Source organism: Chiloscyllium plagiosum, unplaced genomic scaffold (assembly GCF_037043375.1).
Source record: "Chiloscyllium plagiosum isolate Xiang-an unplaced genomic scaffold, Cpla_swu_hap1 HiC_scaffold_10, whole genome shotgun sequence".
NCBI classification, from domain to species: Eukaryota; Metazoa; Chordata; class Chondrichthyes; order Orectolobiformes; family Hemiscylliidae; genus Chiloscyllium; species Chiloscyllium plagiosum.
Window position 1 is genome coordinate 53,330,124 of NW_028270148.1, and position 18,690 is coordinate 53,348,813.

The following is an 18,690-nucleotide window of genomic DNA, read 5'->3' on the forward strand; positions in this document are numbered from 1 at the left end:
CACCTGGGCCATAGTTTAACATTTTCCCCAAAATATAACCAATTCAAAACCATAACACTCCCTCAACTATACTGGAGTGATATTCTGTGAAAATATTTGAGTAAGAAATTAGACATTTGAATGAATAGTATTTCTTTGCTGACTTTTTGTTTTCATCAACCTGTTTGGAGATGTTATGACACACCTCTGAAGCAGGTGGGACTTGAGCCCAGGCTTCCTCGCTCAGACGTAGGGACGCTCTCACTCCACCACAAGAGCCCCTCCATTTTCTTGCCTGACAGTGTTTTAAAGTTATTATCATTTGTCAAGAGTTAGTGAACCATGTTCTTCAAAATGAGAGGTCCTAAGTTCTCAACTGAAAAGATTGCACTTGCATTTGCAGTCCTTTTGTTCCTTCCATCAGAAATTTCACAAATATAGGACCTCATTTGTTTAGTAGCTTACAGCTCTCATTTCCAAAAAATTGAATAGGTATGTAGCTGTACGTTAAGATATCACTAAAATTGGTAATAAAATGCGTTAATTTGTTTCTCTCAGCTACGCTGTCGCGAATTTGTTTCTGCTCTGCACATGGCGAAAATCGAGTCCAGGATTAAACAAGAAGTGCCTAACCTTATTTTGAAGTAAATAACTGATTGGACTTGCTGATTTGTATGCTGGATGATTGAAATATGAATGCAGCTGATCTATTTGCATTTCTTCTCCTTTAAAAGGAAACACTACTGCTCCTGTGCATCCTGATGACCTGATAAAACTTGTGCAAGAGTGTTGTTACCATAGCAACTGTGCACTTGCAGCCCACAGTGTTACTGTTCTGACAAATATAGCTTCCTGCTTGGAGAAAGGTAATCTTGGAAAAACAAATGTTGGGTTCCAGTTTTCTAGGTTGATTGCAATGATTTGGAAGGTCTTCAATGTAGGAGAAAATAAAATCAATATGCCTATCCTCCATTCATGAAGTTAGTAATTGAACAGGTTCAGAAAGTCATTCAGGATTCTAAATTAGAGTCAAATTCGTTGATCTAGTTCTTTACTTATAAGTCCTATTGATTATATAATACTATTTATAATGGCATTTACAGCCAGTAGTTGACGAATCGTAGAAGTACAGCTTATGTCTGTTAAGAGATCAGGAGTAAGGAAACAATTATAGTCAATACTAGTGGGATAAGTAAGATCATAGAATCCCTATGGTGTAGAAGCAGGCCATTCAGCCCATCGAATCCATAACCAAACCTCCAAAGAGCAGCCCAACCATACCCACCTGCCGACCATTCCTGTAACCGTGCATTTCCCATGGCTAATCCACTTGGCTTGCACCTTCCTGGATACTGTGGATAATTTAGCATGGCCAATCCACCTAATGTATCAATCTTTGGACTTTGGGAGTAAACCTGTCCAATGTGGGAGAATGTGCAAACTCCACAAAGCGAGTTGCCCAAGGTTGGAATTGAATCCAGGTTCCGGGTGCCGTGAAGCAGCAGTGCTAATTACTGACCCACAGTGCCGCTCCTTATTATTCTGTAAATTCTGTGTTAAATATTCTGTGTTAAATATTCTGTTAATTGTGCAGATCTAGTGTTAAATTAATAATAAAAACAATACACCTTTCCGTGTTTGCAATAACAGCTGAAATATCATGTCTGAAGAATAACAAATGGTGTTTTATTTTGCTCAGCATTTTAATATGCTTTTATAGCTTCCCTTAAAATTTTGTTTGACCAAATAGACTAAATGACAAACATTATGGGCAGATGCAGCCCTAACAACCATATATTTATATAACTCATCATGAAGCTTATTTAAATTTCTAGCTCCATGAGTCATTGGCACTCAGAAGACTATAAATAAATGTGAACCAACATTCAGCTTCATCTCAAGGTGTCAATAATAGGACTATGCTTTAAAGATCCTTCTCTAACTTGATTTTAAATGTGTTATTTTGTTATTAGTCAATCTGATTAAAAGTAGACACTTGAAGAAAATGATTAAATTAAATTGTTTTAAAATGTAAGTTTGTCCAGAATTATATTTATATTTTTATGTAATAATCTTCTTATGGTATTTTTAATTTGTTTGAAATATTCCAATCAAAATCCGTAGTGTTGTCAGATGAGCATGCACTTGCCTGTTAACATTATGGATTTTAATTCCTTCAGTAAAATATGTTCAAATCAATTTTTTATTTAAAGGAGGAATGGATGAAAGGATATGAATGAACAAAGGGTAGAATTGGGTGTAAATCTGAATTGGCGATAATAAAAAAATCCCAGACTGAAGCATGCAAAGACACTTGGATTGAAGGCTGTGGTGACAGCACTATCAAAATGAGCAAAAGACACTATAATCACATTTGAGACTGAGAGGAATGGGATCTGGGACTTGTTTTTGTGATGACTTCTGAAAGGTTATAATTTGTCTTATCTTGACACCAATCATGTAATACTTTTGAGGTCTTTGTGTGCAAATTGATAGGGTCTCAGATGCTTTGTCAGCTGCCTTGAATGGTTATTCCACTATCAGGGATAGTATTGAACTTGAGTATATTCAGGAATTGTGTGTAGTGAGGGATGAGTAGAACTGGTAATTGGAGAAAAGGAAAGGTGGAATAGAAGAGCTTATAGATAGCTTTTATTTTTTCTGAACTCTGTTTCATGCTGTTAGAATTTATTTTGTCTAGCAGTTTGGGTATAGAATTGTTGAGGCACTAACTTTGGCAAGCATGCAAATTTGATTTCAGGGGTAGTTTTAAGATTTTTTAAGGTTTGCCCAGAATGACTAATGGATAACGATATCGAAATAGGCAATCATATTTCAGAAAAGAACAATGCACACTTTAATCCTCATGAGTAAAATGGAAGAAAATTGATCAGTAGCTTGGTGGACACCAGAAGTATTCATATAGACTTCTGTTGTCTTTTGATGTTTTGGAGACAACCAAACTCGAACAAATAAGCAAGCATGATGTCACGACTCAAGAAATAAAATAATTAAAGATTGCACTTCTGTTTGTGGCATAATTGACAGTATTGTTAATTGTATTTGGCAAGAATTGACTATTACAATACATATGGGGATTGGAGTTTTGTGAGTTTGACCTTGAATTTTTTTAATCTCTGGGACCTTGATTTTTTTATCTCTCTTTTATGATAACAAAATAACTACTCAGTGTGTAGCATTAGCATAACAGCCAAAGATGCATCACAGAGGTAATATTTTCATGTATCATTTAATTTCCTTCCTTTAAATACGGTATGGGGGATGCAAAAACCTCATGTATTCATCCAGTTTCTGAATTGGGAGATGAAACTGGAAGACTACATGAAGATTTGTGATCATTAGTGACTTTAAAATGAAAACTAATCAATAGGAAGCAACAACCTGTTTTAAATGATAACCAAATGTGTTGCTATCTGGATTGCATATATCAACTGATAACTTCTATTCTGATCACCAATAGTCCAATGTTGCATGTTATAGCTATTTCTTGTTCTTGTTCATTTTTGCTGAAACTATAAATTATAAAGTTATGTTTTGTTGCACAGTGCACACCTTTATTCATGCGTAAAGAAAAAATTCTGGTAGTTTTTGTTTTTCCACAAAACATTATTCAAATACTGAAGTTGTGCGTTACACATTTGGTTGAGAAAATTGGTCACAAAAGCATGTAAATCTCAATTTGTATTACAATTATTTTGAACATTAATAAATAAATTTTACTGACTGTGGTGGAAATTTCTGATCATTTCTGTTCTTCCACAACATTACATTTTATTGTTCCACCATCACCCATTGCAGTAAGCATGCTACTCTAACCTGCAAAATAAAGGATGAAGTTCGATCCTTTGTGCATCAGTTAACACTAACAATGACTTTGACTTGTCTAAGCAGAAATTTGCTGAGGTTAAGAACATCCATTCTTTTGCTTTTGTTAAAAGCCCAATTTCAACAAAAAGAAGTGAAATTGCAAGGCCACTATTAGCACTCAACCTTTGTAGTTCCCAACCTCCAACATTTTGCTGTTTGTTTACCACTTATCATTGGATGTAAAGTAATATCTAACTACCACCCCAGACATTTCATTTTAATCATTTTTGCTGCTTGCAGATTTTTTGTCTTTGGAACAGGATGCAGTATTTGCACTGGAGTCTCTCCTAGTTCTTTGCAGCCAGGAAAATGGTGTAGGAGCACAGAATGCTTTAAAGGTAAGGAATAAAATCTGCTTGTGAATGTGGAAGATGGCTTATATCCTGTTACCATGGAATGATTATATTTGCCATGCCTTAGGATGTTATTGCAGTCTTTGCTTTCAGTTTTGAATTTACAGCCAAAAAGACTGAAACCAATTTTATTTCTTATAATACGCCTTTTTTGAGATCAGTACTGTTTAAGATGTAAATTAGAGTACTACAGTATTACTGTTAATGGCAATGGCATTGATTAATGAACGCATAGTCCTTTTTCAGTCAGTTTACTATGTATGATATCTTTCAATGGAGGATGGGCATCACTTTTCTCCTCGATAGAATATATCACTTGTGAATGAGACATTGTGTGCCTTGATTTTGGGGTGCTACAATTTTTGATTTTTATTTTTCAGGCAGAGTAGTTTTTGACCGTCTGCCGCAGGAAAATTCCTTACCTGTTTTATTTGAAGTGCAATTTCACTGATGTAGTTAAACTGCAGGGTCCGGAAGGAGAGTTGCTTCCTGTCGAACCCTGATTCAAGCCTGGGTCACTAACCACATTTTATGCCAGTTTCAATCACAGCTAAATCATTGCATAAGAAGAACACAATGAGTGGGAAGCATGTTCAAAATCAAAATGTTTAGTTTCCCCTGGCAAGTGTGTCAGTAATCAGAAGTCGTAGTTTTATCACAGATTATTTTGAAGTGGCATATGATGAGAATGCTTGTCTTGCAGAGGGTTGCTGAAATCTGCTGAAAGCACCAGCTGATCGAGTGGTAATATCACATTCAGTGGGAACTTTCAAATGGCAATTGAACATATACTTGAAGAGAAATAGAAACAGGAAATGCTCATAACACTCAGGTCTGGCAGTCTCTGAGTGAGAAACAGAGTTAATATTTAAGGTCTGTGCCTTCTCTGAAATCTAATAGTTTTGAACAATTGAGAATGGGAGGTTGGGAAGAAACCATAGTATAGGCTCTTTAATATGGTGGGGACACAGGAAAGATTAAATGATAAAATGTTTCATTGTGAAAGGACAAAGCAAGTTGTAACACAACATACAAATAATTCAGTATTAGGAGGCTGAGGTGGAAAGCTGAAAAGACTGCTTTCACCACCTTCCCAAAATACAAATAGCACCCACCTTAGTCAATCCATTTTTTTTTTCAGTCTGTTCTGCCCCATTGAGCTGATTTTGTTTTCTTATCTCAAGTTTTACTGATTTTCTTTTTCTCCCCTTATTCCAACATTGGCCTTTGACAATTTACTGACTCTTACTGTCTTCTTTTCACCATGGACTTCCAGTCCCTCTATCCCCAACAGAATTGTCTGACAGCTCTCCGCCTTTTTCTTGAGTGAAGAGACAATTCCCTATCTACCATTATCCTCCTCTGGCTGACTGAGCTTGTTCTTGGATTGTGTGACAACTGCTTTATCACCACTGATTTGCTCTAAATAAAAGATGTTCCTTTAGGCATTACGTGGATCCTAACTATGCCTACTTTTGTGGGATGTATAGTTAGTACCTTGTTCCAGTTCTGATCTGGTCTCGTTTCCCATCCCTTTTTCTGGTCCCCCACCACCTCCAGCATTTTTCACCATGCAAGCTTGGGCATTGCAACATTTGCCCCTTTACTTCTGACCTCCTTGTTGTCCAAGGTTTCTGATATTCATTCCGAGTGAAAGAGATTTATTACTTTTTCTTTAATTTCGCATGCCTTGTATTTGTTGTTCATGATGTGGTCATTTTACATCAGGGACTGAGTAACTGTTTTCTGGAACTCTTCCATTCAGTCAGTAAGCTTGAGCTTCCAGTCAAATGTTATTTTAATTCATTTTAATTTCTTTTGTCTCCCACTTCCTAAAAACTAAAGGGGTGGCTATGGGCAACTGCGTGGTCTGACTTATGCCTGCCTCTTCATAGGATACGTGGAATAGTTCTGCATCCGCAGCTACACCAGCACCATCCCTTACCTTTTCCACCACTACATTGATGACTGTATCAGCACTGCTTTGTGCTCCCACACTTTCCACTTCAACTTTAAATTCACCTGGACCATCTCTGACACCTCTCTCCTCTTTTTGGATCTCTTCGTTTCCATATCTGGAAATTGACTGAGCACAACCTTAATTTCAAACCCACCAACTCCCACAGCAGTTCTGTCCTGAGAAGAGTCCTGACCTGAAATGTCTACTTTCCTGCTCCTCCGATGCTGCCTGATCTGTTGTGCTTTTCCAGCTCCACATTTTATCGATTTTAATTCTTCATGTTAGTCCCACTCTGACCTATTTGCTACAGTTTTATTTCACAAATTGAAGGTACAGTCCCTCACTTTTCAGTTGGGTGTGCTACAGCTTTCTGCGCTCAACATTGAATTGAACAATTGTAAATCATGATATCCACCCCATTTGCCTTATTTCATTTTTGTTCCTTTGTTTCTTCTCTACTTTACATTCAAATGGCAGTTATCATTTTTCAAAGGGATATACTTGCATTGGAGATGGTTCAGAGAAGTTCCACTGGAATGGGATGTAAGGAAAGGTTAGTCATATGATCAGTAGATTTGAGAAGCAGGAAATGATCCATGGAAGCGTAAAAAATACTTGAGGGCAGAATGGGGTGTGCTTGACAGTGGGGATGCTGCAATGATGCTTCTTCTGGGGTATCTAGAATTAAGGAGAAAAAAAGAGCTCTCCATCTGGAAAAGAAATGGAGAATTAACCTTGGGAATTTTGAATCCCAAGTGCAGACTGGATCTTTGAATATATTCCAACTTGCGTTAGATGGATTTTTGGTCTATAATAGTGGAGGGCTATTGTGGGGGGCAAGTGAGAAATTGGAATTGAAGCCAGTCATGTCATCCATGGTCGTCATGAATGGCACAGCAGGCTTGATTGGCGAAATGGCCTGCTCCTGCTTGTGTTTCATACATTCCATCATGCTCTGCACACCTCATTTGGACACTCTTTCTTGACATTCACATTTACTGCTCCCTTTAACATTCCACTTGGAAATGTTTACCAAGGAATAATCCCTGCTCCAGCGTCTTGCAGGTCTTCCCTTTTAGTTGTTCTCCCCACACTATACCTTCTAGTTACTGAAAACCTTTTTGGTGAAAAGTCACAGATCTGAAGAGATAGCTCTATTTCTGTGTCTACAGATGTTACTAGACCTTCTGAATATTTCCAGAATTTTCAGTTTTTTTTTCAAGATTTATAACATCCAGTGTCCAAAATTAAAAATCAGACAACACTAGGTTATAGTCCAACAGGTTTAATTGGAAGCACACTAGCTTTCGGAGCGTCACTCCTTCATCAGGTAGTTGTGGAGGACACAATTGTAAGACCACAGAATTTATAGCAAAAATTTACAGTGCGATGTAACTGAAATTATACATTGAAAAATACCTTGATTGTCTGTTGAGTCTTTCATCTGTTCGAATACCATGATAGTTTCACTTCTTGCATGTGTAAATCACAAAACTTTTTTTTATATAAAAGTTGCATTCTCAGGTTAACTGTAACAATTGGTGTTAGCTAGACAATATGTTGAAGGTGTTAGCCCCCTGTGTTCTCAGTCTATGCCATGAAGTTTAGATTGATTCTAATCTAAAAAGCCAGATAACAGAGTTTTACATGAATTCATGCAGTTTTTGAGCAAAGTACATTGTAACTCTGCAAGTACAAATTCACCCCACAAAATATATGTATGTGTGTGCATGTGGGTCTTTGTCTGTCTGTGTGTCTGTGTGTGTGTGTGTGTGTCTGTGTGTGTGTCTGTGTGTGTGTCTGTGTGTGTGTCTGTGTGTGTGTCTGTGTGTGTGTCTGTGTGTGTGTCTGTCTGTCTGTCTGTCTGCCTGTCTGCCTGCCTGTCTGCCTGCCTGTCTGCCTGTCTGTCTGTCTGTCTGTCTGGGCTGGGGTGTTGTTACACTGTCTCTCACATACACTTACAACTCCCAACTCCAGGCGCGCGCACACACTCCCACACTCTCATATGCACCCCCTCACAGACTTAAGACACTCTACACTCACATACACACACACATATACACTCTCTGTCACACTCACAACCCCCCAACCCAGAGAGACAGACAGTGATTTTTAACTTTGTACACTCCAGTCCAACACCGGCACTTCCAAAACATCCGGTGTATTTGCAATTGCAGTTATGGGGCTAAGGGTGAGATGTAGGATTACATTGGGCAACTCTTCCTATGAGCTGGTGCAGGACAGACTGGTCAAGTGACCTCTCTTCTGTGCTGAACAATTCCCTGATCAATAAAATGTGAATGAGAAATAACAATAACAGGACAGTAACATTAAAGAGAAGCAGTAAGAATTAAATTTAATAATAGACTGGAATGTACCATCAAACAGCGTTAGTAAGTGTTTCCGCTTTATGAACTATAAATATGAACCTCCCATCATCACCCATCCTTTACTGATTGTGATACAAACCTTTTTTGTAATTTTGCTGTCATGCATCCACTAATTACAGTGAAATGAGTCGACAACTTGCTCTCAGTCCCACAGCATGACTATCAGAGAGAATACAAAATCATCTTGGAAGGCACTCCTATTCTTCCAGTTGTCTTTCCAACTCTGTCTGACTGTACTTTCCATTGTAATTTAGATAAGACTGAGAGATTGGTGTGATGAATTTATAAACACCATTGTGCACCTCCCACTCGCAATTTTTGAAATATGAATAGGTTTTAACAATGTTGCAGAGCTTAAAAGATTATCATCACATTGAGATTTATTGTCATTAAGATTGTGAATTGCTCTGAATTTGAAAATAAATTACTTTATTTTACAGTATTTATGAAGTTCAACTGTACGCATGTGAACATCACACACTATCTGTATATACTAGTTTACCTAATGAATATAAAAATATAAATCACTTCGCATAACTCAGTATCTCCACTTAATTTTGCTCTGTTTTCTTGTGGTTCCTCCCTATTCTTTGTCTTTTTTTTCAGCCTATTCTCATTTGTTTTTATCTCTTTCTTCCCTACCCTATTTACTTTTCTTCTTTTAAACTCCTTCCCACTCTCCTTTCTATCCTCATTCTTATGAAACTCCGATAGAAACCTGAAGTCTAACCTAACATCTCAAGGACTAATTGTCACTGGATTGTAACTACCACTTTCTTTGAGGGAACAAAAGTATTTAATTGTAAATCAATGTCGTTGAGTTTACAAGTGAAATGCCTAGGAAGGAAAGAATGGAAAGGCCAGGACTGGTAGAGGTGGGCAAGTAAAATCTCAGAGGAGCCAGGTAAGGGAGAAAACAAACAGGAAGACTGTGACGAGGACTTAGGATCAAAAAAGTTGGAACCTTCCAGGATTGAGGAGGTGAATAGAGATATTCAGTCCGAGATGGAACATGAGGTCATACCATACAAGGAAAGAGTTGAAAACCAGCACGGAGACCAAGAGGTAATAGCAAAATACACCTCTCCCATAAAATCCCCAATTCAAGTAAAAATAGAGCAAAATCTGAGAATTATCAGTATTTACAGTTGTATAAACCCGGTAAATTTTGTGAAACAACTTTTTGTCAAGCGCGGTTTTTGAAACGTGTCATGTAAATGTTGACCCTCATTTAATGGTTGCATTGATAGATGGGCACAGTTTGCATTATGTTCAGATCTCTGCCTTATGCATGGTTTCCACTCAGTGAGCAGGCAGCAAAGCCTGGGAGTTGGTAGTTTCAATCTCGGGGTCTTCAGGGCACTGATAGCTAAATTGAAGGCTTGTGATGGGCAGGGTCCAGTTGGCTGGTCAAGAAAGGTAGTTCCAGATGGCAGCGACACCTTTTTGACATTAATATAATTGGTATATTCGTCATATCAGATTGGTCAGGTACAAGAGTGAAGCAACTATAAAGAAAGTTGGATAGGTTGCTTATATTAGAATATAGATCCATAGTTGGATAATTGGGCAGAAAGAGCTGGAAGTTGACCTAAAGGTCAATAATCAATAAGACCTTATAGTGTCTGTCAATGAAGCATCCTCAGTAAACGATTACTTAAAGCTCCATATTGTGAGGAGATTGGAATGGTGCATTACAGACAGAAGAACTCATTAGGACAATGGAGGTCTTGCTGAAATTAACAGCACTGTTTCAATTTGGATCTGTTTTCTGCACAGAAACAAAAGTGAAGTCCTACATCATTGGGGATCTGGAGTCAGAAGACTGGAAGGGCATCCTGGAAGTTGGAAGGGTGGGGTGGTGGTGATTAGAGCGATGTTGACAATCACAGTTTGCTATAGATGATCAGCTATTAAGATGGGAGGATGGTGGAATGAGAGACCTAATATTGTGGGATCAGTGGGCACTTTGTGATGCTGCATAAACAGACATATTTGTTAAATTTTGCACTTTGACATATTAACACTGTGGCAAATCATGAGGTTGTCAGGGATAATATTCAGGTTTTTACTGTGATTTGTTTTCTGATTATTGTGAAAAGTCTGGCATTTTACGATCTAATAGGCTCAGCACCTGTACTTCTTGTGCCTTCATTGGTACTTAATCCTCTGATGTCTTTTCCCCCTTTGTACAGACTGCATTTACTTGCATGGTAAAGTTGACACGTAGTCGCCCTCACCTGAGTCAGCCTGTGGTTGAATCTCTGCTGACCCAACTACATAATGCACAGGACACTGCTCGTATTCCAATGTGCCATAGCCTTGCAGCTATAGCAATGCAGTTGCCTGTCTTGGGCGAAGGAATACTAGGAGAACTGATGGAATTGTATAAAATGATTGGATCTTCATCAACAGACAAACAACAAGAACTTCTGGTAAAACAAATGTTCAGATTCATTTGATCAAAAAGTGTACATTTGATTAAAAGGAAAATATAAAATTGTACAGTGTTACTGATTTTGTATAAGAAACTAGTAAACTGGTTCCTTAGCTAGTGATGAATAGAATCAAGAAAGGATTCTCAGAGTTTCACGGCCTGGAAAAGAGGCCAGTCAGTCATTGCACCTATTTTAGCTGTCCGAAAGAACCTGTATGACTACTGACCAAGAACATTTTTATGAATCACATGAACAGCATCTTTTATATTTCTTTTTATTAATGCACTTATTTTTTTTCCACCTATAATTGAAAACTATGATTTCCTAATGGGAGCATTTTCCCCATTTATGTAGAGGCTTACCTGCTAATGAGTATAGTTGACTGTCTTCAGTGACCTGAATTGTTACCTTTAGTGAATGAACCAAATAACATCTGTGTTTTAAGGTGTTCTAGGTTACATTAGGAGTTATAATTTTAAAATAATGGCTTAAGTAAAAATATATTTTTGGGGAGGACAAATCTTTAATCCTTTGAAAAGTGACATATTTGATAAATGAATATGAATTTTTCTTTACCTAACAATATTTGTGATTTGCCTTCTAGATTGGTTTATTGCATGATATTGCTTGAAAATAAAAATGGTGTTTAAATATGATTATTTACTCAAGAAATAGCTATATTGTCTCACACACTCTGGACTTTTTAGTAAGAGTAACATCAAAATTAATTTCACCTGTCAGTTCAGCTTTTGATCAGACTCACTTTTTGGTTAAAAGTATGTTTGATTACAGTCCTGTGAAGTGCCTTGGAATCTTTTACAACATTTAATGGCACTTTATAAATGTAAGTTGTTGCTTTGTATTTTAAATATTTTTACAGCTTTTTAGAAACATAGAGAATATGTGCAGGACTAGGCCATTCAACCCTTCGAGCCTACACTACCATTTAATACGGTCATGACTGATTATGCAATCTTATTATCCCATTCCTGTCCTCTCCACATACCCCCTTGACACTTTTAGCACAAGGACAACATCTAGCTCCCTCTTAATTATTTCTAAAAAACTGGCTCCAACAGCTTCCTGTGGTAGAGAATTCCACAGGTTCACAACTAGTGAAGAAATTCTTCCTCATCTCAGTCCTGAATGTCTTAGCCCTTATTCTTATACTATGAGCCCTTGTTTTCGACTTCCTCAACATTGGGAACATTTTTCCCGCATCTAGCCTGTCCAATCCCATCAAGATTTTGTATGTTTCTATGAGATCCACTCTCATTCTTTTAAATTCCAGCAAATAAAGGCCCAGTTTGACCCAGTCTTTCCTCTTTTGTCAGTCCTGCCATCCCAGAAATCAGTTTGGTGAACCTTCGTTGGACTCCCTCAATAGAATAAAATGTCCTTCCTCAGACTCGGAAACCAAAATCGCAACAATGATTACTATACTTTCTTCTTTCCCTGCCAGGTAGCGTTGGCTGCAGTCATTTTTGTAGCCAATCAGAAAACTTTGTCTTCTGAAGTCAAAGGTGTCATAAAACAACAATTGGAAAATGTAGCCAACGGCTGGACAGTTTACAGAATTGCTCGGCAGGCCTCCAGAATGGTAAGTATTTTTTTCAAGATATTTTATGAATGAATCCTAACCAAAAATTAAACGAATATTGCTTATATGCAAAAATCTGAGCTTTGTGAGGAGTATCCGTCTCTTCTAAAAGTAACTTGGATGCTGGAGTACTCTTTCTTCCTTTGTAAGGGTTTCCCCCGATCATTGTTCTGTGCCAAAGAACCCCTGTACTGTTTGTGAGACTGTGCGAAGGGGTTCATGAAAGCTGGAAGAGCAAAAGACTTTCTGTCATTGAGAGTATTTCCTGGTATGTTCCCACAGGTAAGGGTGAAATTACAGGCAATCTTCTTGTGTCCCCTTGTTTGAATACAACTCCTACATGTTTCAAAACCTCCATTGCCCTCCTTCAACTTTTCCAGGTCCAAATAGCATCCCATTATCAATCTGTCCATTGGGCTGGGAAGGTGCAGTTAAGTGATGAATGTGAAGGCAATGACAGGAGCAAGAAATGAAACCTAATAATGGTCCATCCTTACTCTCCCTTTCCTCTTTGAGTTACTTGAATGTGTTGGTTGCATGTTTAAACTCTTGCAATTCACTATTTGAATCTATTTGTCTTGTCTGCCCTGTTGGTAGTACCATGATAACCCTGACCAAAATCACAAATTTCATCTTCTGGACTGCATCCACAGTACATTATCCCTGATTATACCCTCCACATCATCCCTGCAGCATTTGACAAGTTCAACTAAGCTGTTCTCCAATAGCCTGTAATAGCTTTCTGACATTATCTAGTTCCATTGAATATCCCTTGAATATTTTTATTCTGCCAGCAAAGTTTTTTTTTGTTTCTGCATTTTGCCACTTTTGGGCACATTCTTTGGCTATAAAATAGTTTGTTGTGACCGCCCTCTATTATGTCATAGTGTGCAAGACTCTTTGTGTTGCAGCTTTCTGTAGTTTTTTTTTCCCGTTTAAATAATTCTTTATTTTTTCTGTTTTCTCTTCCAAAATGAATAAATTCATATTTTCCCACATTACACACCATTTCCAATTTTTTGCCTACCACTTAACCTATCAATTCCTCTCTTTCAGTTGTTTTATCCCTCTCATAACCTACCTTGCCACTTATTTTTGTGTCAAGTGCATATTTAACTGCTTTCCTCCACCAAGTCATTAATTTTTGGGAAAGCAAATCTTAGCAGGACTTATACACTTAATGGTAAGGTCCTAGGGAGTGTTGCTGAACAAAGAGACCTTGGAATGCAGGTTCATAGCTTGTTGGAAGTGGAGTCGCAGGTAGATAGAATAGTGAAGACGGCGTTTGGTATGCTTTCCTTTATTGGTCAGAGTATTGAGTACAGGAGTTGGGAGGTCATGTTGCAGCTGTACAGGACATTGGTGAGGCCACTGTTGGAATGTTGCTTGCAATTCTGGGTCACCTTCCTATCGGAAAGATGTTGTGAAAATTGAAAGGATTCAGGAAAGATTTACAAGGATGTTGCCAGGGTTGGAGGATTTGAACAGGCTGGGGCTGTTTTCCCTGGAGCATCGGAGGCTGTGGGGTGACCTTGTAGAGGTTTACAAAATTATGAGGGGCATGGATAGGATAAATAGGCAAAGTCTTTTCCCTGGGGTCGGGGAGTCCAGAACTAGAGGGCATAGGTTTAGGGTGAGAGGGGTAAGATATAAAAGAGACCTAAGGGGCAACTTTTTCATGCAGAGGGTGGTACATGTATGGAATGAGCTGTCAGAGGATGTGGTGGAGGCTGGTACAATTGCAACATTTAAGAGGCATTTGGATGGGGATATGAATAGGAAGGGTATGAAGGGATATGGGCCGGGTTCTGGCAGGTGAGAGTAGATTGGGTTGGGATATCTGGTCAGCATGGACAGGTTGGACCGAAGGGTCTATTTCTATGATGTACATCTCTATGACTCCATAAAATGTAAACAGTTGTGGTCCCAACACTGATCCCTGTGAAATCCCACTGGTCACAGGTCGTCAACCTGTAAAAGAACCCTTATCCTGAATTGCTCTTTTCTGCTCATTAACCAATTCTCTTACCCACGCAATGCACTCCCTCCAACACTGTGGGCTCTTATGACTTAACCTTTTTGAGGTATCTTGTCAAAAGTCTTCTAAAAGTCCAAATAAAACATGTACTGGTTCGTCTCCTGCCACTTTGGTTGGGACTGCCCACAAAAACCTCTTTAAAAAAAAAAAATTAGTCAAATGTAATTTCTCTTTCATGAAGCTGTATTAACAATGCATGATTAGATTATGATTTTTCTAATGTTCTGCTTTTACTTCCTTAATTGATTCCAATACTTTTCCAATGATATATGATAATTGACCGATACTTGTTTTTTTTTGTCTCCCTTTTTAAATATGGACGTCACATTGTTGGTTAGCATTAGGTATCTTCTAGTACCTCTCTAGAATCCAAAGATTTTTGGAAAAATTCAACCAATGCATCTACTACCGCTGTCACTACCTTCTTGAGGATCCCAGGATGCAATTAATTAGGGTCAGGCCTTTAGCCCACATTAGCTTGTCAAATAGTATTTCTCTAGTGATGGTGTGGGTACTTAATTCCTCTGCTGTATTCTTTAGTATTCATGGGATGTTCAAAATATCTTCCATCATAAAGACTGATGAAAAGTATCCGTTTAACAATCTGACATTTCTCTGTTCCTCATAACTATCTCCCCAGATTATTTTTCTAAGGCCCTATATTTACTTTGGCCTCTTATATTTTTCTTATATATTTAAAGAAGCTCTTTTTGTCAGTATTTTTTTAAATGTTCCTTGCTAGCTTGCCATTGTAGTTTACTTTCTCTGTCTTTCTACTTTTCTCTGCATGATAGAGAAAAAATATAATCTATTTGACATTCCAGAGAATAAGTAATGAATAAAGATTGGAATTGAAAGAAACAGTAATAAAGATTAAAGGCATTTAAAGGTTGGCAATTCCCAGGCCCAGCTAGTTTCTATCCCTGCATTTTAAAGAAACAGTTAAGGAATTTATCAAACTGCTATGAATTTAGGAATTATTCTTAATTTTGGAAAATTTCGAAGTTCCATTATTTAAGAAAGATGACTGAGACAGCTACAACATTATTGATCTGATCATCTAGCATCTGTTATGGGGAAGTTATTGAAATACTTAAAAAAGGACAGAGATTTGCCCATTGGAAGAAATTTGAATTTATCAGAGAGAGTCAACACACGTTTGTAAAAAGGATCTGAAAACTCGCAGCTAGAGTTCAATACAGACAGGTGTTGCTGAAGGATTTTTGGACGTTGAAAGAAATCAGTAAGGTATGTAGCGAGGAGCTTTTCCCTGTGTTGGAGAACTTGGGGCAAGCGGATATAATCTTAAAATCATGGCCAAATCATTCACGGAAGAAAGGTGATAGTGTGTGGAACTCTTAAGAGAAAGTCGATGCAAGGTCAGTTTTAAATTTGAGATATTGGTGAGCCAAGAGATTAAGGTCTGAAGTGAAGGTGACCAAATGGAGTTAGCATCCATGACTTCATATAATAGTGGAAAAGACTTAAAGGGCTGAAGGCATTATTTTTATTCCTAACTGAACATTAGGAAGACCAAATTGTTTTTTAGTCTTTACCAAAAACTCTGCTCTCTTGCCACTGACTCTCACTACCTCCCTTGCCATTTATCTAAGCTGAAGCAGGCTGAAACTTTGACATTCTGTTCTCAGGTTAAATCCTGCCCTGTATCATTGACTAAGACTTTGATTTTCGCCCATGCAATATTTTCTGCTTCCATCTTTACTCATCCTTAATTTCTTACTCTTTCTTGGCTTTGCCTCACCCTAAATTCTTGCAATTTTCACTCATTTCCTCTTTCTGATGCTGGCTTTTAGTGCATCATTCCTTCCTCAGCTGACCACTAACAGAATCTTCATCTAATTCTATTCTCTGAGACATTACAGTGTCCATTTTCTTTCTCCTCTTAGAAATTCCCTCAGAGCAGAGCTTTTCAACTAAAAACATCTTCAATCCTAATCTCTTTGCCCAGGCATCAATCTCTTCCTATTTTGTATTTTCTCTCCTTTTAATGTGCATTGGGCTGTTCTCTACTGTGAAACTGCTATGTAATTGCTGGTGGTGCTGGATGGTTTGTCCCACTGAAGCAAGGAAGGGATGGTAGGTTGAAAGAACCTTGGATGACAAGGGATTTGGTCACCTAGTCAAGAGGAAGAAGGAAACTTACTTAAAGCTAAGGAGGAAAGAATCAGATAGCGAGTTACAAGGTAGCCAGGAAGAACTGAAGAATGGACTTAGGAGAGCTAGAAGGAGACATGAGAAAGCTTTAACAGGTAGGATTAAGGAAAACCCTAACTTATTCTACACTTGCGTGAAGAAAAAGAGGATGGCCAGAGTGAGGGTTGGGCCAATCAGGGATAGTGGAGGGAACTTGTACCTGGAGTTGGAGGAGGTAGGGGAGGTCCTTAATAAATACTTTGTTTCAATATTCACTGCTGAGAGGCACCTTGACATTTCTGAGGACAGCGTGAAACAGACTGATAAGCTTGAACAGGTTGATGTTAAGAAGGAGGATATGCTGAAAATTTTGAAAATCATAAGGATGGATAAATCCCCTGGGCCAGAGGGGCTACCCAAGGTTACTACAGGAAGCAAGGGAAGAGATTGCTGTGCCTTTGGCTACGATCTCTGCGTTCTCACTGTCCACTGGAGTAGTGCCAGATGATTGGAGGGTGGCACATGTTATTTCCTTGTTCAACAAAAAGTGAGTTGGGATAATCCTGGGAATTACAGACCAGTCAGTCTCACATCTGTGGTGGGAAAAGTACTGGAGAGAATTCTGACAGACAGGATTTGTGATTACTTGGAAAACCATAATTTCATTCAAGATTGTCAGCATGGCTTTGTGAGGGGCAGGTCATGCCTCACAAACCTTATTGAATTCATTGAGGATGTGACAAAGGTTCCTCATTCAAAAAGTAAGGAGGCATGGGATACAGGGAAATCTGGCTGTCTGGATACAGAATTATCTGGTCCACAGAACAGAGGGTGGTAGTAGATTGAAAGTATTCAACCTGGAGCTTGGTGACCACCGGTCTTTCACAGGGATCAGTTCTGGGTCCTCTGCTTGTGAATTTTGTAAATGATTTGGATGAGGAAGGGTGTGTTAGTAAATTTGCCATGAAGGTTGGTGGAGTTGTGGGTAGTGTGGAAGGCTGTTGTGGGTTGCAATGGGACATTGACAGGATGTAAAACTGGAGTGATAAGTGGCAGATGGAGTTCAACCTGGAAAAGTATGAAGTGATTCATTTTGGAAGGTTGAATCTGAGTGCAGAATTCAAGGTTAAGGGCAGGATTCTTGGCAGTGTAGAGGAACAGAGGGATCTTGGAGTCCATATCCATAGATCCCTCAAAGTTGCCACCCAAGTTGACAGTTGTCAAGAAGGTGTATGGTGTGTTGGCTTTCATTAACAGGCGAGTGAGTTTAAGAGCCGTGAGGTTATGCTGCAGCTCTGTAGACCCATGGTTAGACCACATTGAAATATTGTATTCAGTTCTGGTGGCCTCATTATAGGAAAGATGTGGAAGCTCTCGGGAGGGTGCAGAGGAGATTTACCAGGATGCTGCCTGGACTGGAGGGCATGTCTTATGAAGAAAGGTTGAGGGAGCTAGGCTTTATCTCATTGGAGTGAAGAAGAATGAAGAAATGGCTATAACGAGGGGGCATAATTTTAAGATGATTGGAGGAAGGTTTAGGCGAGATGTCAGAGGAGGTTCTTTACAGAGAGTGTGGTGGGTGCATGGAATGCACTGCCAGCAGTGGTAGTAGAGTCAGATACATTAGGGACATTTAAGCGACTCTTGGTTGGCACATGGAAGATAGTGCAATGAAGGATATGTAGGTTAGTCTGATCTTAGAGTAGGATGAAAGATTGGCACAACATCAAAGGTCAAAGGGCCTGTACTGTGCTTTACAATTCTATGTTCGATTGGGCACTGGTGGTATAAGTCAACTCTCAAATCATGAAGTCATACAGCACAAAGGCAAACCCTTAGGATCCCATGTGCACCAACCAGATTCCAATCTGATCTAGTCCCATTTGCCAG

General features: G+C 38.6%; 1 protein-coding gene across 1 annotated transcript in view; it reads left to right on the forward strand.

The window, feature by feature from the left end:
- Window positions 1-18,690, forward strand: part of ints7 (integrator complex subunit 7) — a 66,410-nt gene that overhangs the window by 24,253 nt on the left and 23,467 nt on the right. The window contains exons 9-12 of the mRNA XM_043695875.2: window positions 714-845; window positions 4,108-4,205; window positions 10,766-11,005; window positions 12,471-12,608. Of these exons, the coding sequence (XP_043551810.2) occupies window positions 714-845; window positions 4,108-4,205; window positions 10,766-11,005; window positions 12,471-12,608 (608 nt within the window). The remainder of the gene's footprint in view (window positions 1-713; window positions 846-4,107; window positions 4,206-10,765; window positions 11,006-12,470; window positions 12,609-18,690) is intronic.